Genomic DNA, 24,062 nt, shown 5'->3' with positions numbered 1-24,062 from the left:
ACACACACACACACACACACACACACACACATGCGTATACATAGGCACGCACATACAGACACGCGCCTGCTCTCACACACTCACACACATAAAAGTATGTGCATGCACACACACACAAACTCTCCCTCTCTCCCTCACCCCTCTACTTCCCTCTCTTTATTTCTCTCCTTCTCACACCCTCCCTCTAAAAATCTGTACTACAATCTCCGCTCTGGCCACAATTTCACAATCTCTCAATTTCTCTGTGTCCCTCTCTCTCACTTTATTTATGCCTACTTCTCCCCCCCCCCTTTCTCTCTCTCTTCTCCTTTGTTCGCTTTCTTCTGTCCCCCTGCAAAGCCACTCCCAATTCTCTCTCCCCTGAAGATCGGTGAGCAGAGATTGTGTGCAAGCACTCACTTCCCGGAAGCTCGGACGTGGACCTGACTGGGCTATTTGCCCAGGATTGGCAAGGCATGGAGAAAAGCATCCGGGAGATCGGAGGCTTGCTGAATCTGTACTACGAACAGTCTGACATTCAGTGTGAACTGTTTCTCCGCGTGTAGGTTAATCTAAAACTAGGGGACATGGGTTTCAGGTGACAAGAAGGTGTACATGAGTGAGATAGATCAGCTGCAGAAAGTTGTGAACGCAGTGAGCTTTATCATGGGTATTAGTCACCCCAGCATCCAGGGCCTCTTCAAGGAGTGATGCCTCAAAAAGGAGGCATCCATCATTAAAGACCCCCATCACCCAGGTCATGCCCTCTCATTGCTACCATCAGGAAGGAGGTACAGGAGCCTGAAGACACACACTCAATGATTCAGGAACAGCTTCTTCCCCTCTGTCACCCAATTTCGGAATGGACATTGAACCCATGAGCACTACCTCAATACTCTTTTTCGCGCTACTTATTTAATTTAACTTCTTCATATATATACTCCTTGCTGCAATTTACAGTTTTTATTATGAGGTATTGCATTGTACTGCTGCTGCAAAGACAAGAAATTTCACAACAATCGCCTGTGATATTAAACCCGATCCTGAAGAGAAAGATTTAAAAGAGATGCAAGGGGTGACTTCTTCACACAGAGGGTGGTTGGTATATTGAACAAGTTGCCAGAGGCAGGTGTAATTACAATGTTAAAAGACATTTAAGGTCAATAGACAGGAAATATTCCGAGCACAAGGGCCAAGCACAGACAAATGGATAGAATCTTGATCAGCAGGAACAAGTTGGGCTGAAGGGCCTGTTCCCATGTTGTATAACTCTCTGACACTGTGGCTGAAGTAGCAGGTTAGATTTACAGACAGGGAGGGGTACAGGCCACCTCCTGTTACCCCTGAGTACGCAGAATCAGGTTTATTATCACTGATATTCTGGATGTCCTGAAAGTTGTTGTTCTGCAGCGGCAGTACGGTGAAAGATTAAAAATTTACTATAAATTACACCAAGAAATATAATAGGCATCCGCTAGTCTCGTGAGACCATGGATTTGCGCCTTGGAAGGTTTCTAGGGCGCAAGCCTGGGCAAGGTTGTATGGAAGACCAGCAGTTGCCCATGCTGCAAGTCTCCCCTCTCCACACCACCAATGTTGTCCAAGGGAAGGGCATTAGGACCCATAAAGCTTGGCACTGGTTACATCGAAGAGCAATGTGTGGTTAAGTGCCTTGGTCAAGGACACACATACTGCCTCAGCCAAGGCTCAAACTAGCGACCTTCAGGTCACTAGACCGACACCTTAACCACTTGGCCACGTGCCAACACTACTAAATTCTTTGGATCGTATAAATCTGTTGCCTTTTACTGAGAAATATATCAATAAGAATAAATAGTGCGACAAAAGAGGAAAATAGTAAGGTTGCGTTTGCATGTTCAGGAACCGTTCAGAAAAATGATGGTGGAGGGGAAGAAGCTGTTCCTCAGATGTTGAGTGTGAACCCTCAGGCTGCTGTCCCTCCTCCCTGATGGTAGCAATGAGACCAGGGCACGTGCTGGATAGTGAGGCTCCGTAACGATGATGCCACCTCCTTGAGTCATTGTCTTTTGAAGATGCCCTTGATGCTGGGGTGGGGGGCAAGTGCTCACGAGGAAGATGGCTGGATCGACAATTCTCTGCAGGGTTTTTTTGATCCTGCACATTGGGGGACGGTAAGGCAAGCAGTCAGAGAACTTGTCACGGTACCCATGTCGAGATTTGCTGGCGTCTTCGGTGACAGACCAAATCTCCACCAACTCCTAATGAAGTATAGCACCTTTTTCCTTTATCTCCCTCTGAATACTTTGATGCAAGTACAGCTCAGTCCCCATCAGCAGACACTTAAGAATGGGAGTAGTCCATTTGGCCCTTCCACAATGATATCCTACTCAATAAAATCACTGATCCCTCTGCTAGCCTGCAGGTCACCCTTGGGCAAGGTGTAGCACCTGCTTAGTCCCCATCGATCAGGGTCATGTGAAGCCATGGAAGCAGGTGGTGGATGGTCATATGAGCAGCTGGTGCATATCACAAGTCCTGGTTATGTGACCACTGACGCCAGGCAGACAATCTCTGAAGAGTATTGATAATGGCTGGGGTCACCTGTCTTGTAAAGACACTGCCCAGAAGGAGGCAATGGCAAACCACTTCTGTAGAAAAATTTTGCCAGGAACAATCATGGTCATGGAAAGACTACGATCGCCCACGTCATACAACATGGCACATAGTGAACAAAAGAATGATCCAGTGCTGTGTCCACTTTCCACTGTCCAATTCCCAGATCTGTTGATTCATCTATCAGATCTTCTGATTCCAGCCTGTGATGAATTTGACTACTTGCCTACTGAGATAGACAACCCCAAAATCTCACAGTAAATCAACTTAGCAGAATCTCGGCCACCTCTGGTTGGCATCTACGGAATGGGACAAGGGGCCTCCATCCATGCTGTAAAGTCCGTGTCTTTTCCCAGCAAGCCTACCTGTGAATTCTGGGCGTCAAGCTCCAGTCAGCTAAGGGTGGAGGGAAATCCCCATCCCATCAGGAAATGGAACAAACAGAAGAACTTCCTTGGGCCAGAGGTGAACAGGAAGTAGTTTCATAGAAACAACTGTGCGCACAGGGCTGTCTTAATTGCATTAATCCAAAGTTCAAGGTTCAAAGTAAATTTATTATCAAAGTACATATATGTTACCATGTACAGCCCTAAGTCATTTTTGTGGGCATACTCAATAAATCCATAATAGAATAATAACCATAATACAATCAATGAAAGACCTTACCAACTGGGCATTCAACCAGTGTGCAAAAGTCAACAAACGTGCAAATACAAAAATAAATAATAATAATAAATAAGTAATAAATACTGAGATCATGAAGTGAAGTGTCCTTAAAAGTGAGTCCCCAGATTGTGGAAATACTTCAGTGATGCACCAAGCGAAGTTGAGTGAAGTTATCCCCTCTGGTCCAAGAGCTTGATGATTGAGGGGTAGTAACTGTTCCTGAACCTGGTGGTGTGAGTCCTGAGGCTCTTGTACCTTCTTCTTGATGGCAGCAGCGAGAAGTGAGCATGGACAAGGTGGTGGGGGTCCCTGATGATGGATGCTGCTTTTTTGCAACAACTCCCCATGTTGATGTTCTCAACGTTGGGGATCGCTTTTCCCATGATTGACTGGGCCATATCCACTACCTTTTGCAGGATTTTCCATTCAGGGGCATTGGTGTTTCCATACCAGGTTGTGATGCAGCCAGTCAATGTACTCTCCACCACACATCTATAGAAGTTTGTCAAAGTTTTAGATGTCATACTGAATCTTCACAAACTCCTAAGGAAGTAGTGACACTGCTGTGGTTTCTTCATAATTGCACTTACATACTGGGCCCAGGACTTTCCTCTGAAATGATAACACCGAGGGACTTAAAGTTGGTGACCTTCTCCACCTCTGATCCTCCTGTGAGGACCTTCAGTTTCCTCATCCTGGTCAATAATCTGCTCCTTGGTCTTGCTGACATTGAGTAAGAGGTTGTGGTTGTGGCACCACTCAGCCAGATCCCTTCGTACTAAATTGTAATATTTCTGCAGGACTGAAGTTCCTCTCATTTGTGACCGTGGTGGGAAGATATTGAAGAGACATTTGAAAGTCACAACCCCATGAATTATTCATGAAAATGGATTACATCCCTCTATGTGGATTCCTAAATTGATTTAATAACGTCACACATAAAACTTTGTTTGCATTCCATCCAGACAGATCATCGCAAACATCAGCACATCGAGGTCAGATAAAAGGGAAGGCAATAACAGAATGAAGAATATGGTTTCATAGTTATAAAGAAAGTGGAGCGCAAGTAGAGAAGCAAAGTGCAAGGTCATTATTTCTGATCGATCAATTGATTGATTATGTTATTGATTGATTGAAGTAGCTCCTCGAGCCACACTGCCCAGCAATCTTCCAATTTAATCCTAGCCTAATCATGGGACAATTTGCAATAACCAATTAACCCACCGACTGTGACGAGGCAGACTGAGAGATCTTTATCATGTAAGAAATCCATTAACTAGTCTTATACTGCGGGATAGAAGCTGTCTACCAGCCTGGTGGTGCAAGTTTTGAGGTTTTTGTATCTTCTGCCCCTCGTGGGTAGCCGAGTAGCAAATTTCTGAGAGTCTGGGGACAACTGGAGTGGAAAGAGGATTCATTGCAAACCCAGCATTCTTCTCTGCCATAAGGAGACACTAAGACTATAAGATACCGGAGCAGAATTAGGCCACCTTTGCCCATCGAGCCTGCTTTGCCATTTCATCATGGCTAATTTATTTTTCCTCTCAGCCCCAATCTCCTGCCTTCTTCACGTATCCAATCACACCCTGACTAATCAAGAATCTATCAAGCTTTGCCTTAAATACACCCAATGACTTGGCCACCATAGCCGCCCGTGGCAGCAAATTCCACAGATTCACTTCTTTCTAGCTAAAGAAATAGAAACATAGAAACATAGAAAATAGGTGCAGGAGTAGGCCATTCGGCCCTTCGAGCCTGCACCGCCATTTATTATGATCATGGCTGATCATCCAACTCAGAACCCAGCCTTCCCTCCATACCCCCTGACCCCTGTAGCCACAAGGGCCATATCTAACTTCCTTTTAAACATAGCTAATGAACTGGCCTCAACAGTTTGCTGTGGCAGAGAATTCCACAGATTCACCACTCTCTGTGTGAAGAAGTTTTTCCTAACCTCGGTCCTAAAAGGCTTCCCCTCTATCCTCAAACTGTGACCCCTCGTTCTAGACCTCCCCAACATCGGGAACAATCTTCCCGCATCTAGCCTGTCCAATCCCTTTAGGATCTTATACGTTTCAATCAGATCCCCCCTCAATCTTCTAAATTCCAACGAGTACAAGCCCAGTTCATCCAGTCTTTCTTCATATGAAAGACCTGCCATCCCAGGAATCAATCTGGTGAACCTTCTTTGTACTCCCTCTATGGCAAAGATGTCTTTCCTCAGATTAGGGGACCAAAACTGCACACAATACTCCAGGTGTGGTCTCACCAAGGCCCTGTACAACTGCAGTAGTACCTCCCTGCTCCTGTACTCGAATCCTCTCGCTATAAATGCCAGCATACCGTTCGCCTTTTTCACCGCCTGCTGTACCTGCATGCCCACTTTCAATGACTGGTGTATAATGACACCCAGGTCTCGTTGCACCTCCCCTTTTCCTAATCGGCCACCATTCAGATAATAATCTGTTTTCCTATTTTTGCCACCAAAGTGGATAACTTCACATTTATCCACATTAAATTGCATCTGCCATGAGTTTGCCCACTCACCCAACCTATCCAAGTCACCCTGCATCCTCTTAGCATCCTCCTCACTGCTAACACTGCCACCCAGCTTCGTGTCATCCGCAAACTTGGAGATGCTGCATTTAATTCCCTCATCCAAGTCATTAATATATATTGTAAACAACTGGGGTCCCAGCACTGAGCCTTGCGGTACCCCACTAGTCACCGCCTGCCATTCTGAAAATTCCTCCTCTTCTCCATTTTAAAAGGACGCTCCTTTATTCTGAGGCTGTGCTCTCTTGCCTAGACTCCTCCACCATAGGAAACATCCTCTCTGCCTCCAGTCTGTCTTTTGACTTTTGACAGGTTTCAATGAGGTCACCCTTTATTCTTCTGAATTCCGGTGAGAACCCAGAGCCATCAAACACTCCTCATATGCCTCTCAAACACAGAATAATTTCCACGAGCCCTCTTAAAACCCTCTCCAATGTCAGCACATCCTTTCTTAGATAAGGGTCCCACAACTGCTCACAATCCTCCAAGTGAGGTCTCACCAGTGCTTTATAAAGCCTCAACATTACATCCTCGCTTTTATATTCTAGTCCTCTTGAAATGAATGCTAACATTACATTTGCCTTCCTCGCCACCGGCTCCACCACCTGCAAATTAATCTTTAGGCAATCCTGCACGAGGAGTTCCCAAATCCCTTTGCAGGGACTTGGGAGTAAGTAGATAAGGAAAACCATCAGAGGAGTAATGCTGGGGGGAGAAAAGCAGAATAGGGAAAGGTCCATGTTGCAAGAGTGCTGTACTATCAGATGACTACTATCAGGAGACCATAGGAGTAGAATTAGGCCATTCAGCCCATCAAGTCTCTTCCACCATTCTGTCATGGCTGATCCCCGATCCCACTATAAGACCATAAGATGCTGCACTGTCCACCAGATTGATCCCTGGGATGGCAGGACTTTCATATGATGAAAGACTGGATCGACTAGGCTTATACTCGCTGGAATTTAGAAGATTGAGGGGGGATCTTATTGAAACGTATAAATTTCTAAAGGGATTGGATAGGCTAGATGTAGGAAGATTGTTCCCGATGTTGGGGAAGTCCAGAACAAGGGGTCACAGTTTAAGGATAAAGGGGAAGCCTTTTAGGACCGAGATGAGGAAAAATTTCTTCACACAGAGAGTGGTGAATCTGTGGAATTCTCTGCCACAGGAAACAGTTGAGACCAGTTCATTGCCTATATTTAAGAGAGAGTTAGATATGGCTCTTGTGGCTAAAGGGATCAGGGGGTATGGAGAGAAGGCAGGTACAGGGTTCTGAGTTGGATGATCAGCCATGATCATACTGAATGGCGGTGCAGGCTCGAAGGGCCGAATGGCCTACTCCTGCACCTATTTTCTATGTTCCTATATTTCTGTGTTGGACAGCCAGCATGAAGAGAGTGCAAAAGTACTGACTTTGATTGAGACGGTAAGCCAAGTCTAATCTACTGTTTCTGCTGCAGTGTTATAGAGATGAGTGAGGGGCTTCTCCTCCCGTCCTGAGCCACTAGCTACCTTTAGTGAACAGCAGTGAAACCGGTTACTTAGTCGTGGTCACATTGCCGTTTGTTGTCCAGAAACCAGTGCAGCACTCACAAAATGCTGGAGGACCTCAGCAGGTCAGATCCAACAGTCCACACCTCGGACTGGGACCCTTCAGTAGGACTGGAACGAAGGGGGGAAGATGCCAGAGTAAGAAGGTGGAGGGAGGGGGAAGTCCTTTGGCCGCGGAGTCTTCCACGCAGAGCGGTTAACGTAACACTATTGCAATGCGGGTTCCCATCCGCCACTCTCTGTACACTCTCCCCATGACCGCGTGGGTTTCCTTTGGGTGGTCCCGTTTTTCGCCATTCAGAAGACGTGCAGGTTAGTAGGTTAATTGGTCACATGGGTACAACTGGGCAGCGCGTGCTCATTGGGTTGGAAGGACCTGTTAGCATCTCACAATCTCTAAATCTAAATCTAAAACTACAACAAGCCAACTGTTCTTATCCTTTAATAACAAAAACTCGATGTAGTCCCGATCACTGATCTAGACCTTGCCAGAAGAAAAGTTTGGAGGATCTCATTATGACCTTGCAACCTGTTGCTTACCTGCATTGCACATTCTCTAGCTGTCACACACTTATCTGCATTCTGCTATTGTTTTAACTTGTTCTGCCTCAATGCACTGCCTAATTATCTGATCTGTATGAACAGAATGCAAGACAAGCCTTTCTCTGTATCTCGGTGCATGTGACAGTAGTAAACCAACACCAATTCCAGCCGCGGGTACAGCCGACGAGGATATGCCATGAAAAGGGTGGATCAGTGGGGGTTACAGAGAGGAATTTGGTGCAGCAGTCTGCCCAGTAAAGATAGCTGCTGCTTCGCCACAGGGCAGAGCTCACAGCAGCCCCTGATTAAATACACCACGAATGTCAGACTCATTTCTGTTTGGTCCAACTTCTCCACTCAGGAGACCACTAGACAGACCTCTCCTTCACCACTACACAGATCCCACTCCCACCACTACACTGACCCCATCTTATCCCCTACACAGACCCCACTTTCTCAACTACACTGACCCCATCTTATCCCCTACACTGACCCCACCTTCTGCACTACACAGATCCCACCCTCCCCACTACACTGACCTCTCATTCATGTCGCCAAGACCTCCACAAGCAGACGTCTCAAGTTTCTTTGTTTCACTCTGTTTCCAGGTACAATGGACTCTCTCTGCCCCTGTACTACCATCCCGAGAAGGATGATGAAACGCCTTTCATCTGCTCTCTGTCTGGAGATAACGGCATCATGGGCTGTCACGAGATCCCAGCACTGAGAGACAACGGGCATGAATGCTGCCTGGACAAGGATGACTATTACTACTATGCTGCCTTGGGCCAGGAGCTCAACGTTACCGGGGGGTGTGTCAACTGGAACCGGTACTACACTGCCTGCCAAACTGGTGACAAGAACCCTCACAAAGGAGCCATTAACTTTGACAACATCGGCTACGCGTGGATTGTGATATTTCAGGTATTAATGGAGTTCATGCCCCTCATACCCATAAACCACCAGTCTTCTCCATCAATGTCCTAGTTGAATCTTATCCAGAATTACCCATCTAAGCTGTTCTGAAATTTGACAGAGCTCAGATAACACTGAGAGGTTCAACCCATTCTGCCCCGATTGCTTGGTGGGCGATGCCATTTTAAAGTCGAGGTTAAGTTTATCGACATCCGCACAAGTACTGTACTCATATGCACAGTAGGTGCATTGGATAACCCACATTGCAGGTAGATAGCATCAGAGGCACAACATTCACAAGAAAACATAAAGTACTTTACTTTATACTTTATTGTCGCCAAACAATTGATACTAGAACGTACAATCATCACAGCGATATTTGATTCTGCGCTTCCCGCTCCCTGGATTACAAATCGATAGTAAATATTAAAAATTTAAATTATAAATCATAAATAGAAAATAGAAAAATGGAAAGTAAGCTAGTGCAAAAAAACCGAGAGGCAGGTCCAGATATTTGGAGGGTACGGCCCAGATCCGTGTCAGGATCCGTTCAGCAGTCTTATCACAGTTGGAAAGAAGCTGTTCCCAAATCTGGCTGTACGAGCCTTCAAGCTCCTGAGCCTTCTCCCGGAGGGAAGAGGGACGAAAAGTGTGTTGGCCGGGTGGGTCGTGTCCTTGATTATCCTGGCCGCCCTGCTCCGACAGTGTGCGGTGTAAAGTGAGTCCAAGGACGGAAGATTGGTTTGTGTGATGTGCTGGGCTGTGTTCATGATCTTCTGCAGCTTCTTCCGGTCTTGGACAGGATAACTTCCATACCAGGTTGTGATGCACCCTAGAAGAAACCATAAGTTATACAAGAAGGAACACAATTGGAACACAATTTTAAAATGTCCTTTGTTCTACAAAGTGTTCACGGTGTTGTGGTACAGAGATAGTGATTAAGGTTGTACCAGTTGGTTCAGGAACCAAATGGTTGAAGGTGGTATGGGCCTTCAGGTTTCTGACCCTCCAGCCTGATGGTAGCTACAAGTAGATGGCTTGGTTTAGATGATGAATTTACTTTAACCAAATTCAACTTACATTAGCTGTTTTGGTGAAGCCTCCATTGGTCAGGGTCAACCATAGATGTTACGTCCTGGCTGTCTAGATATGCAAGCCATGGGAGTACGAGATGAAAAGCAAGCTGTTGTCCATGTAGCAAGCTCTCCCTCTCCATGCAGCTGATGAATCCAAAGTGTCGGCAGAGACAGATGCACTGACCAGCGGCGTCGCAGGAGCTGCCAGTCAGCGTTGAACTCAACATAGGACTGCCTTAGGGACTCCAGCTCTGGGACTTTTCCTTGCCGTTTGCTCCCAAAGCCTTCCCCCACGAGTGGCTATAGCCACAAGGCAGCGGAGGTTTGAGATCAGAGTTTTCCTTCTCCTCGATGACTTCCCAACTACGGCCGATGAGCCCTATCTGCCTGAAGTGACTGGTTTTAAGGCGCCAGTAACCCACCTTCGCCCTGTCGGTAGGAACGATTCCGTTGGGCTTAGTAGCTAAGCCACACATGAAGGCCAGGAACTGTTTGAGGCACACACCATTGGGAGCATTTTTCTAGGTAGTGGGAGCTTGACCCCATTACAACCCCCAGCTATAACCATTTTAGTCTCGTAGCTGAATTAATATTTTGTTTTTTTTGTGTAGGAGACTATAGAAGCATGGAAGGTTAACATTCTTCCCTCATTTATTTAAACCAATTGAACAGCCATGTAATGGTGAGATTTAACGCCCACGTCTAAACTTCATCTATATAGAGTGCTTCAGTCTAGCACTGCATGCTCACACAAAGCAACTGAGGATCGATTTACCAACGTACCCTTTAGGGGCACAACTCAGTCTCAGGGGCCCGCTCTGACCTTCTGACTTGCTCACTGCCCATTACTTCGCTGGCATTTAGGGCAGCAGTGAAGGTCCTCCAGCTCCAGCGGTGTTCAGGTCTTCCTTCTTCATGTCAGTAGCTTCCTCTTAGTTCCCACTACGGTCAGTTGTGCAAGTCCCAGGTGGAGACTCAGGAATACCAGCTCACTCAGAGGTAGGATTCTTCCTTGCTGTTTCTGTGACAGTTTCGTTTTACCAGTCAGGTTTGTTAACCCTGAGCTGAACTCCTCAACCCGGAGGACCGGTAGACTGTCCTCTACCCTTTGACCTGTTTGGCATGGCTGACCATACTTAGCGCCAATGCACAAATCCCTAACTCCAGCCAACATAGCCCTTCCGGTCATTGCAATCGAGCCTCCAGACCAGGACAAAGTTGTGGTCCTCTTGCAGACCTATGACATTCAACAAAATTATAGCCATTACCACACCCCCACCCCACATCATTCCCAACTGCCCTGGGTAACCTTGCACCCTCCTCACTTATCAATCTCTGCCACCCTTCGAGGGAGAGGGCACCAAAAGACCCTCATAACCCAAAAAAGAGCGAAAAAGTCAGCCTAACTCTCTTAAGATGGGTGAGCCTTTTTTTGAAGAGTGACATCCAATTTATTTGTTCTCATAAGAAAATCTTAAATTTTTCATCCTTTCTGTATTCATCCCTTCCAGACCTACACTCAATGACCACTTTATTAAGTACACCTGTAGACCTGCTTTTTAATACAAATATCTAATCAGCCAATCATGTGGCAGCAACTCAATGCATAAAAGCATGCAGACATGGTCAAGAGGTTCAGTTGTTTTTCAGACTAAACATCAGGATGGGAAAAAAATGTGATCTAAGTGACTTTGACTGTTGGTGCCAGATGGGGTGGTTTGAGTATCTCAGGAATTGCTGATTTCCTGGGATTTTCTCGCACAACATTTTGTAGAGTTCCTAGACATTTTTTATGCCATGGATCAATATCAAGATCCTCCAATGTCAGAGTGAAGTGTCCATTGTATCCCTGTGTCCCTATGGTTCTCCCCAGATCTCCCATTGTTGTGTGAAGTGTCTATGCTTTCCTTCTGACCCTGTGATTCTCCCCCTGATGCTCTAGTACTGGTGTGAAGTGTTCATGTTCTTCCTGTGATCCTGTGAGTGTCCCTCTGACCTTCCAGTGCCTGAGAAAAGTATCCATTGTCTCCCTGTGACCACATAAGTTTGTTCCCGATCTTCCAGTGTCAGTGTGAAGTGTCCATTTTTTTTTTCCCTGTGACCGTGCAGTTCTCCCCCTGGTCTCCTAGTGTCAGTGTGAAGTGTCTATTTTTTTTCCCAGTGACCGTGTGGTTCTCTCCCGGATCTCCCAGTGTCCGTGTGAAGTGACCATGCTCTTCTTGTGACCCTGTAGGTTTCCCAGAGATCTCCCAGTGCTGGTGTGAAGTGTCCGTGTTTCCCTGTGACCATGTGTGTTTGACCCTGATCCCCCAGTGCCAAAATGAAGTGTCTGTGTTTTCCACATGGCAAACTCTGTGAGTTTGCGCCTGATCTCTCAGTCTCCTCCCACATCTCAGTGCTGTATTGGGAGATCAATTGGCAGCTGCGAGTTAACTCTAGTGTAGGTGGGTGATAGGCGTGTGGGAGAGAATAAGTTAGCAGTGCTACAAGAAATTTCCTCAATTGCTCTGATGGGATTCCAAGCTCCTAGACCATCTGGATAGTCTCACCCCAATGAGTTTCCCTCTCCAAAAACTCACAATGCAGCTTACGTGGTGAAGCGATGTGGCAGGCATCTCAACTCAGAGATGCAGGTTCACTCTTGTGCTCTGATGCTGCCTGTGTGGAATTTGATTTTCTCCCGGTTACAGTTTGGGTTTATACAGGATTCTGCTGTTTTCTCCCACACTCCAGAGGCAAACTGGTTGGTTTACAGTTTACCGTAGTGTCAGCGGCTGTCAGAAGAACCCGAGGGAGGATTTGATCAGCACATGAGAGAGAATAAGTTGCCAGACAATAGAGGAGTTAGACGTACGTACTGGGACCAATGAGATTGCTCTGCTAGAATTCACAATGGGCCGATTGGCCTCCTTCTATGGCACACTGACAATAAATAACCTGGGTTTGCAGAAGATCAAGTCAAGTCAAAGTCATTTTTTATTGTCATTTCAACCATAACTGCTGGTACAGAACATAGTAGAAATGAGACAACCTTTTCCAGGACCATGGTGCTACATGAAACAATGCAAAAACTACACTGAACTATGTAAGAAAAAAACACAAAAACTACACTAGACTACAGACCTATCCAGGACTGCATAAAGTGCACAAAACAGTGCAGGCATTACAATAAATAATCATAAATAATAAACAAGACAGTAGGCAAAGTAGAGGGCAGTAGGTTGGTGTCAAGCCAGGCTCTGGGTATTGAGGAGTCTGATGGCGTGGGGGAAGAAACTGTTACATAGTCTGGTCATGAGAGCCTGAATGCTTTGGTGCCTTTTGCCCAGATGGCAGGAGGGAGAAGAGTTTGTATGAGGGGTGCGTGGGGTCCTTCATAATGCTGTTTGCTTTGCGGATGCAGCGTGTGGTGTAAATGTCTGTAATGGCGGGAAGAGAGACCCCGATGATCTTCTCAGCTGACCTCACTATCCACTGCAGGGCCTTGCGATCCGGGATGGTGCAATTTCTGAACCAGGCCGTGATGCAGCTGCTCAGGATGCTCTCAGTACAACCTCTGTAGAACGTGGTGAGGATGGGGGGGTGGGGGATGGACTTTTCTCAGCCTTTGCGAAAGTAGAGACGCTACTGGACTTTCTTTGCTATGGAGCTGGTGCTGAGGGACCAAGTGAGATTCTCCGCCAGGTGAACACCAAGAAATTTGGTGCTCTTAACGATCTCTACGGAGGGGTCGTTGATGTTCAGCTTCTTCTCCACGGAAGTAACACAGCTTAGATGTTAATATAGCTTTCCTTGGTAGCTTAGGGGTTAGTTAAACGTTTTACTCCACCAGCTGTAGAATTGATCGAGGTCCAATTCCTGTGGCTTTCTGTAAGGAGTTTGTACATTCTTGGCATGTGAGTTTCCTCTGGGTACTCCAGTTTCCTCCCACATTCCAAAAAGACTTACAAGCTAAGGTTAATAAGTTTTGGGCATGCTTTTTTGGTGCCAGAAACATGGCAACACTTACAGGCTGCCTCAAACATATCTCCGGACTGTGTTGATCGTTGACATAAATGACATATGTGCAGAGGCCACGTTATTAAGCACAGGAGGGGAACCCAGTGTGATCTTCTGCTGCTGTAGCCCATCCAATTCAAGGATCAACTTGTGCATTCAGAGATGCTCTTCTGCACACCACTGTTGTAACACATGGCTATTTGAGTTACTGTCGCCTTCCTGTCAGCTTGAACCAGTCTGGCCATTCTCCTCTGACTTCTCTCATTAGTGTTTTCACCCACAGAACTGCCGCTCACTGGATTTTTTTTGCTTTTCACACCATTCTCTCATCTCTGGAGACTGTTGTGCATGAAAATCAGCAGTTTCTGCGATACTCGAACCACCCCGTCTGACACCAGCAAACCTGCCACTGTCAAGGTCACTGATGTTTGTTCTGAACAACAACTGAACCTCTTGAGCATGTCTGCATGCTTTTATGCATTGAGTTGCTGCAATGTGATTGGCCAATTAGATATTTGCATTAACGAGCAGGTGTACAAGTGCAACCTAATAAATTGGCCATTGAGTGTATGTTTTGATACTTTGATGTACATGTGATGAACAAAGATAATCCCACTCTTAATATTTTGACAGGTTATCACCCTGGAAGGTTGGGTTGAAATCATGTACTATGTGATGGACGCACATTCCTTCTACAACTTCATTTACTTTATCCTACTAATCATTGTAAGTATTCCAACGTTGTAAAGAAACCTATAGCTCTATGTGCCTTGTGTAGCTGTTGCTGCGGGCCCCTCTTTAAAAAGACACTTCCACATTGTATCACCTGCTCTTGGTTGTAGAGGAAGGAGATTATACCAACGGAGAACAATCATGTGAATTATACTGCGCCTTAAGAACTAAAACTTTTGCAAAACAAATAGAACATGTACTCAGTATACCAAGACCAATATTGTTTTTTATTCTATATTTTTGAATAATTTTGATTCAGATTTCCAAGTTGCAGGGTTGAGATTTGTCTCCTGATCAAGTTGAGGTTCCCAGATTGCCTGTATGACCCGTAACAGGAACAGTTTCTCTCCATACGTGTTGGAGAAGGCTGGGAGTGATTGATGATCAAGTATAAGAGCTCAGAGTTGATCAGGGAGATGGGGGTGAATGGAAGGCTGGAGATCAGTTGGTGGGGGGGGGGCAGGTGAAGTTTGTATCATGGAGCTGGAGGAGGCCAGGTGTTTGGAAGGTGAGTGATGGAATTTGCCTTTGAATTTCCCAGTCCTGAACAGCAGAATAGGCATGTACCAGAAAACCTGCAGATGCTGGAAATCCAAAGCAGCAAGCACAAAATGCTAGAGGAACTCAATAGGTCAGGCAGCAGGTATGGAAATGAATAAACAGTTGGCGTTTCAGGCTGAGACATGATGAAGAGTCTCAGCCCGAAACATCAACTGTTTACTTTCTTCCACAGATGCTGCCTGGCCCTCGCAGAAAAGGCATATAGTTGTTCTGGGTGAAACGAACAGCAGTCCCTCCTTTGAGCAACAGAGAACATGAAAACAGAAGCAGGAGGCAGCTCAGCCCTCAAGCCTGTCTTGCTTTTCAGTATGATCATGGCTGATCTATTCTGGCCTCAAGTTCTCTTCTATTCCAGATCCCCAAAGCCCTCAATTCCCAATCTTTTACCTCCACTGTAGATACTTCTAATGAGCAAGCCCCATAACTATCTACAGCAGAGAATTCCTGAGAGTTATCACTCTCTGTGATAGGATATTTCTACACCCTCAGTTTTAAATGACTGCTCCTTTGATGTTGCGGTGTTCATCGAGCTTGGCAATTAGCTCACCAGACAAGATGGCATCTTCAGTGCGCAGTTGTTGGTGTTTCTCTCTGAGACTGCTCACACTTATATAGCTCCCATTTGTTTGCCTTGGTCCTGATTGGCTACCCCTTCAGTTGACCTTCGAATTCTATTGGCTTGCATTTCTTTGGCTCTTAGGGGGTTCGTAGATGGCATCTATTTCGATATGTTTGTTTATGGAGTTATCAGACGACAACCACGCTTCTGAAAATTCTTGTGCTTGTTTCGAATTTGCCTGCACCAGAACCTTCATGGTGTCCCAGTAAAAGTGGCGTCCTTCTCGGTCTTCACGTACCTAGATCAGCAACAGTGTCTCTGCACCAGCAATTTGTGTTCCCAAGTTAATTGCCAAGCTGGACAAATACTGCAACTTCAAACGCCTCAACCTGAGCTACCAATATTCACCAACATCCTAACTGCACCTTATCTTGGAACTACCCTTAATCTTCGACACTAAAGTTCTTGTAGAGGGAGCGGTGGGTACCTGAGACTCAATGTAGAGGTTGGGGGTAGAGGCTGATAACAGGGACATTGAAGAGACTCTAGCTGGATATAAGAAAAATGGAGGGTTATGGGCTATGTAAGAGGGAAAGGTTAGATTGATCTTGGTGTAGATTTATATAGTTGGCACAACATTGTGGGCTGAAGAGCTCATACTGTTCTATGTTCTCTGTTCACTCATTCAGTATAGTGGTGCCCCTGTAGTTAAATTGCTGGTTATACAGAGTCGGAGTTTAATTGTACCATATATGAATACCCATGAATATGGCCAGACAAAACAACCTTACTCCAGGGCCAAGGTGCAAGACACAGTATCAACAGTCATCCACAGCACAAGGCACATATAAGAGATCAGTAAAATACGGTCACACAACAAAAATTTTGTACTAGTCCCTGAGTCCATGAATGTTGCAACAGTCTGCAGTCGAACACAATACAGCTTGCCTTCTGCCGAGCAGCCACTGGGGGGCAGCACCGGCTTCGGCATGGATGCCGCGCCACACCATCCCCGTCACTCCGGCGAAGCACCCGACTCCAATGCCACCCCACCAGGCAGCCGCAAGCAGGCAACACCCACCACAGCAACTGTGGAATTTAAATTCAGGTTTATAACCTGGAGCAACAGCAACTAATCTTAGCAATAATGACCACTTAAACTGCCAGACAGTTATAAAGCCCAGATGGCTCATTGCTGCTCATCAGAGAATAATATCTGCTTTCCTTAACTGCTCTCTCCTATATTTTGAGCTACTCCAGGTCATTGACTCTAAAATACTTACTGAAATATTCTAGAGAACCACTCAGTTTAAGAGTAATTAAGAATATGCTTTAAACACTAACCTTTACAGCAGGGATTCCAAACCTTTTGTTGATATCCTAAAGCAAGAGGTCTGTGGGATTGCCATGGTAATTGACCCACCCCACCCTTCACCCTTCCTTCATTCCCATTTTCCCCTCTCACCTTATCTTCTTACCTGCCCATCACCTCCCTCTGGTGCTCGTCCCCCTTCCCTTTCTTCTGTCCTCTCCTATCAGATTCCACCTTCTCCAGCTCTTTATCTCCTTCACCAATCAGCTTCTCAGCTCTTTACCTCACCCCTCCCCCTCTCCTGGTTTCACCTATCACCTGCCACCTTGCACTTCTTCCTCCCCTCCCCCCGCCATCTTGCTCTAACTTCTCATCTTGGTTTTCCAGTCCTGATGAAGGGTTTCAGTTCGAAACGTTGACTGGTTACTCTTTCCCATAAGTGCTGCCTGACCTGCTGGGTTCCTCCAGCATTTTGTGTGTGTGTGTGTGTGTGTTGCTTGGATTTCCCACATGTGCAGATTTTCTTGTTCTTCCCTTTAACTCACGGGCCACTCCTGTCCTGTCAGATTCCTTCTTCTTCAGGCCTTTACATTTTACTATCACCTCCCTCCTTCGCACTTCACCTTCGCTCCATGCTCACCTACCCTCCCCCCCTCACCTGGCTTCACCATCTCGTACTCCTTCCCCTCCTCCCACCTTCTTATTCTGGCTCCTTCCCCTATCCTTTCCGGCCTTGATAAGGGGTCTTGGCCCAAAGCGTCGAATGTTTATTCTTCTCCGTAGATGCTGCCTGACCTGCTGAATTCCTCTAGCATTTTGTGTGCTCTGCAATTCCAGCATCTGCAGCATCTCTTGTGTTTATCACTTGGTAGGTGACTAACATGGAGGTCACATGTGCAACTCAGCTTGCAACTTCATGAAACTTTAGTCAGGCCACATCTGGAGTAACGCGTACAGTTCTGGTCACACCACTGTAGGAAGGATGTTGAAGCTTTGGAGAGGATGCAGAAGAGGTTCACCAGGACGCTACCTGTCTTAGAGAGCAAGAGTTTGGGCAAACTTGGGTTGTTTTCTCTGGAAAAGCAGAGGCTGCGGGGAGATCTGATAGAGATTTATAAGATTATGAGAGGCATAGATAGAGAAGGGTTGAAATGTCTAACACCAGAGGCCATGCATTTAAGCTGAGAGGGGATAATTTCGAAGGAGGTGCAAGAGCCAAGTTTTTAACACAGAGAGTGGTGAGGGCCTGGACTCTACTGCCTGGGATGGTGGCAGAAGCAGATACATTGGAGACTTTTAAAAGACATTTAGATGGGCACATGAATATGAGAAAAATTAAAGGATGTGGCCATTGTGTAGGCAGAAGGGATTAGTTAAGTTGGCCATTTGATCACTAATTTAATTGGTTCGGTCAAGATTGTGAGCCGGAGAGCCTGTTCCTGTTCTGTTTCACTCTGTACTATGTTCTATGTTCTTTGATATGCACGTGTGCCTCATGTTAGAGACCAAAGACCTCCGGGAAATCATTGTAATTTTCTGCACGTTATTTATGATTGTATTATTAGGCAATTATACTATATCTGGGCGCTATCCTGACATTAAAATATACCCACTCAGAAGTGAAAACAGGGCTGCAGATTCCCACACCGAGCCGAGAGGAAATGTTAAACCCTCTGATGTAAGATCTGAGATGCATGGAATGGTTTAATCCAATGTTGTCTTTCAAAAAGACAGTGTGGAAACCACAGGCTTCCTCCTGTACTGTGTCTCTGCATGCCCTACCAAGCCTCCGATGTGAGTGGGGGTCCCTCTCTATACCGACTTAAAACAGCAAAAGATGTTGATGTTGACATCAACACAAGAACTCTGAGAATATCTCCACTTTCTCTCTGCAAGGCAACAACCCATCCTGGTCCAAAGGGCAATTTACTTACAACAGAGTTAGGGATATGGGAGGAAGCCAGTACAGCTAGAGATGTCCCTGTACACTTTGTTAACTCCATCAACAAATATATTGACATAGACTCCATCTACGAACCCCTAAGAGCCGAAGAAAGATGAGCCAACAAAATTCAAAGGTCACCTAAAGGGGTAGCCGATCAGGACCGAGGCAAGTAAACGGGGGCCCTATATAAACGCGAGCACTCTCAGAAAGAAACAGCAACAAGTGTGTACTGAGAATGTCACCTCGACTGCAGATGGAATGTCTGCAAGCTAAATGCTAATCTCATCAAACACCACAACAACTCCCTCAATATGAGCTACCAATATTCACCATATTTCCTAACGTATATATCATTTTACACAATTTGGTTGATTGGTTGCTTTTCTGTCTTTATTTATTTTACAGATTTTTTCCTTAATTACATTGTATTTCTTTATTTTCTGATAAATACCTGCAAGAAACTAAATCTCATATATGTTATATAAGTTTTCATATACGTAAGTTATATACTATTGGAGGGTGGATGGTGCAAGGCACAGAAAGGTTGATGGGGAAACAAATAAGTTCAAAGTTACTTAGCCACACAATCATAAGTATAAAGTGAGTAGAGCGGGGGGGGGGGGTAAGCACACAGCCTTGTGGTGCACATGTGCTGATTGTGATTGTGGAAGAAATGCTGTTGCCAATCTGAATGGACTAGGGTCTGCAAGTGAGGAAGTGAAGGATCCAGTTAGACCAGAAGGTATCAAGACCCTGGTCTAGGAGCTTACTCGTAAGTTTTGGGGGGGATGATTGTGTTGAATTCGGAGTTTTGGTCAATGAAGAGCATCCTGATGTATGCATCTTCACTGCCCAGATGTTCCGGAGCTCAGTGGAGAGCCAATGAAATGGTATCTGTTGTTGACTTGTGGTGACGATATGCGAATTGGAGCAGGTCCACGTCACTCCGGAGGCAGTTGAGTGAGTTGGCAGTATAGGAGTTGATATAAAGATGGATCAAGATTAGTCCTCTGAGATGACAGCAGAATATTACCATCTGCTGGTGCCCCAGTGCGTGGGAGCAGAAAAAAAATTAATTTTAAGATATTAGCTTTATTTGTCACATCCCCGTTGAAACATACAGAGGGGTGCATTGTGTCTGTCGAATAAAATCCGCAAGGATTGCACTGAGAGCAACCCGGAAGTATCGCCACACTAATGACGCCAGCATAGCTTTGCAAACCCATTGTAACCATATCTGTTTGGAACGTGCAAGGATGAACCCGGAGGAAACCCACACAGTTGCGGGGAGGAGGTGAGAACTCCTTGCAGACAGTGGTGAGAATCGAATGCCGGTCGGTGATCACTGGCACTATAAAGGGATTGTGCTAACCGAGTCTCCCACATTAAGAACGCCGGATTATGCTGTGAAGTGTCTGGTCCAAAAGTGATTTGACCCTAATTGATTTGGCCAATAATTTTTAAAAGAAGTTAGTGGAAAGGAAAGCTGAAGTGAAGTGTGTTGAGTGAGACTAGTTGGGCAAGTTGCGTCAAAGGACCAGCATGTCCTATGAACCTGCTCCTGCATATTGGTCTGCACAATCTGTTCTTTGAGCCAGCAAGTTGCTTAAGTCACTGCTCCTTGTCCACAGGTGGGCTCCTTCTTCATGATTAACCTCTGCCTGGTCGTCATAGCCACGCAGTTCTCGGAGACGAAGCAGCGGGAGCACCAGCTGATGCAGGAGCAGCGGGCCCTCTATTTCTCGACCAGCACGCTGGCCAGCTTTGCCGAGCCGGGCGACTGCTACGAGGAGATCTTCCAGTACGTGTGCCACATCCTGCGCAAGGCCAAGCGGCGGACGGCGGCGCTGTATGCCAGCCTCCACTCCAGGAGCCAGGGCAGACGGCGGGCACCCACTGACCTCAGCATCTGCCAGAACAAGTGCGGTAGGCTGGCAGAGTCCTTGCCCTTGTCTTGTAATGTACCACCATGCTCTTTTACCCTGATGTTGTAAGACTATTGAATGATACCCTAGTATGATAAGATGAACTTTTGACGTCACAATCTACTTCAATCTTGCACTAGGTTTTCTACCTGCTCTGTACTTTCTCCGTACAAGACAAGTTCTTTTCATTGTACTCAGTACATGTGACAGCAATGAACGAATTCCAACCACAGATAGCTGTCTACCGTTCACCCAAAGTGCAAAATCCTGTTCTCTAGCATTTCAAAAATCCTGCAGATGTCGGAAATCGGAAATAGAAACTAGAAGCGCCAGAATTTGTCAGCCAGTCAGGCAACATCCTTGGAGATAGAAACAGAGTTATTGTTTCACGTCAATGACCTTTCATCAGAACTGGGAAAAGTTCGAGATCAGAATCAGGTTTATTACCACTAAAATATATATTGTTAAATATGTTGTTTTGTGGCACTGGTACAATACGATCATTACTATTTACATTAGAGGATGAATCACATTGGCCTAGAGATCCTTTGGTGTCGGGCAACCCTCCTGTGCACTCCCTGGTAAAAGTTCTTTGGGAAACTAATCACAAAATGAGGAGGGGCGCTGGGCAGATACAGGAGACGGAAGACACTGGAATCTGGAGCAACACACAAAATGCTGAAGGAGTTCAGCGGGTCAGGCAGCATCCGTGGAGGGAAACGGACAGACAACGTTTCGGGTTGAGACCCTTCATCTGGACTGGTGGGGTGCTCCATCCAGAATATTGATCGTCCCTTTCTGTCTCCATGCAGTAGATGCTGCCTGATGTGCTGAGGGGTACCAGAGATTCTGTCTAATATTTGGATCAGAACTGATGATAGGCCATGCATCTGAAATATTAACTCTTATCTTGTCAAAGGTGCTGCCTAACCCCTGCTGAGAATTTCCGGCATCTTCAGTTTTTCCCTCTGTTCAAACAGTAATGAGCCTTTCATCTCCTAAGATCTTGTCTCCCTTGCATGTCATCTGTCTATCTGCTCTACACTTTCTCTGAATCTGTAATATTATATTCTGCAATCTGTTTCTCTTTCTACTGCCACAAGTTACACTCAGTGGCCATTTTATTAATTACCTCCTGAACCCTAGAAAGTGACCGTTTGTGGTCTTCTGCTGCTGTAGCCCACCCACTTTAATGTTTGACACGTTGAGCATTCCTTGGCATGCCACTGCTATAATGCAAGGTTATTTGAGTTACGATCGCCTTCCTGTCAGGTTGAAACAGTCTGGTCATTCTCCTCTGACCTCTCTCATTAACAAAAAGCATCGTCGCCCACAGAACTGCCGTTCGCTGGATTTTTTGTTTTGTTTTTCACACCATTCTCTGTAAACTCTTGAGACTGTTGTGTGTGGAAATCCCCGGAGATCAGTAGTTTCTGAGATACTCAAACCCGCACCCAGCCCCCAACGAACACCAGTAATCATTCCCCAGTCGAGATCTCTTCAATCACATTTCTTCCCCGTTCTGATGTTTGGTCTGCACAACGACCGACCACGCTTTGATGCATTGAGTTGCTGCCATGTTGTAGTCTGATTAGATAGTTGCATTAACAAGCAGGTGTACAGGTGTTCAGGTATTCAGTTGTACAGGTATTCATGTATACAGGGAACCTAATAAGGTGGCCACTGAGTGTATGTATTTATGGCATAATATACAGATGGAACACAAAACAAAGTTTTTCACTGTTTCTTCCTACATGAGACAATAATAAACCAATACAAATACCAAGCGAGATCCTATTCTTCCAGATAACACCCATCTGAATTCTCTGCACAGGTCCTTTTTGGGATTAAGCCTCTCTAACCTCTCATTCTGTCACCAATGTTGCTTCTGTATCTCCCACTCGGAGATGCTACCTGACCTATTGAGTAGTTGTAGCATTTTCCAATTTCCATTCTGTCCATGTAGCTTCTATCCTCAGAGCATGAGCATTGATTTCTCCAACTTCCAGAAATTTCTCCCCTCCCCCTTCTCCTGACCTGCCCATCCTCTCTTCCGCGGCCCACTATCCTCTCCTATTAGATTCCTTCTTCTTCAGCCCTTGACCTCATCCACCTATCACCTGTCTGTTTCTTGCTTCATTTCTCTTCTACCCATCCACCCACCTTCCCCCTCACCTACACCTTGTACTTCTTCCCTCTCCCTCCTCCCGCATCTTCCCATCTTCATGTTCTGGCTTCTGCCCTCTTGCTATCCAGCCTTGATGAAGGGTCTCGGCCCGAAACATTGACTGTTTATTCCCCTTCATCGATGCTGCCTGACCTGTTGAGCTCCTCCAGCATGTTGTGTGTGTGTGTGTTGCTTAAGATCTCCGGCACCTGCAGAATCCCTTGTGTTTCCAATTGTATTACATGCTTTCAGAACCTCAGAACAGCCCAAGGCACTTCAGATTCAGAGCTTGTGACGACAGTCTATCTACTGCTGTAAACACAGCAGCCAGCTTGTACGTACCTCTGAGCAGTGAACAGTTAATAATTTGTGGATAAAGTGATCCAAATGATTTGATTATTTAGTCACATTAAAAAAGATGCAGGTTAGGCAGTATCAGTGGACAGATGAACTCTATTGAGAAGCCAACCACCTCAGAGGCTTTCTCTACTTTATTCATAGATGACGCCTGGCCTTATTAACCCTTCCAGACCTTATTTCAGTATTTTGATTTAAAATTAATTCAAATTGCACAAGAGTTGTAGTTATACAGTATGGAAGCAGGTCATTCAGCCCATCTCAACTGTGCTGACCAAGATGTCTACCTGAGCAGGTCCCATATGCCTGGGCTTGGTTCATATCCCTATAGACCTGGGCTTCCTAACCGGGGGTCCACAAACCTTTTGTCCATAGCATATAAAAGGTTGTGAACTACTGCTCTGAACCTTTCCCATCCATATACCCGCACTGTGTTGTACTGTTTTCTGTTCTATGCTTGAACTAAGAAATGTTCAGAATGATTCACTTTGTCCTTGATCTCCTGCAATCTCTGGGGCAATGTGATTCTTCTGCAACGTAGATCAATCTTTACACATTTTATCTGTTGAGATTCAAGTTTCAAGAATATTTAATGTCATTTCTAGTGCACAAATGTGAAGGAGA

The 24,062-nt window shown here is 45.7% G+C and overlaps 1 protein-coding gene across 1 annotated transcript in view; it reads left to right on the top strand.

Moving 5' to 3' along the window:
- Positions 1-24,062, top strand: part of LOC134354396 (voltage-dependent T-type calcium channel subunit alpha-1I-like) — an 843,079-nt gene that overhangs the window by 582,223 nt on the left and 236,794 nt on the right. Inside the window, exons 7-9 of the mRNA XM_063063387.1 lie at positions 8,499-8,814; positions 14,514-14,606; positions 20,621-20,915. Of these exons, the coding sequence (XP_062919457.1) occupies positions 8,499-8,814; positions 14,514-14,606; positions 20,621-20,915 (704 nt within the window). The remainder of the gene's footprint in view (positions 1-8,498; positions 8,815-14,513; positions 14,607-20,620; positions 20,916-24,062) is intronic.

The sequence above is a fragment of the Mobula hypostoma genome, chromosome 11, assembly GCF_963921235.1.
Source record: "Mobula hypostoma chromosome 11, sMobHyp1.1, whole genome shotgun sequence".
NCBI classification, from domain to species: Eukaryota; Metazoa; Chordata; class Chondrichthyes; order Myliobatiformes; family Myliobatidae; genus Mobula; species Mobula hypostoma.
The sequence above is the reverse complement of the archived record's forward strand: the minus strand, read 5'-3'. Positions and strand labels throughout refer to the sequence as shown.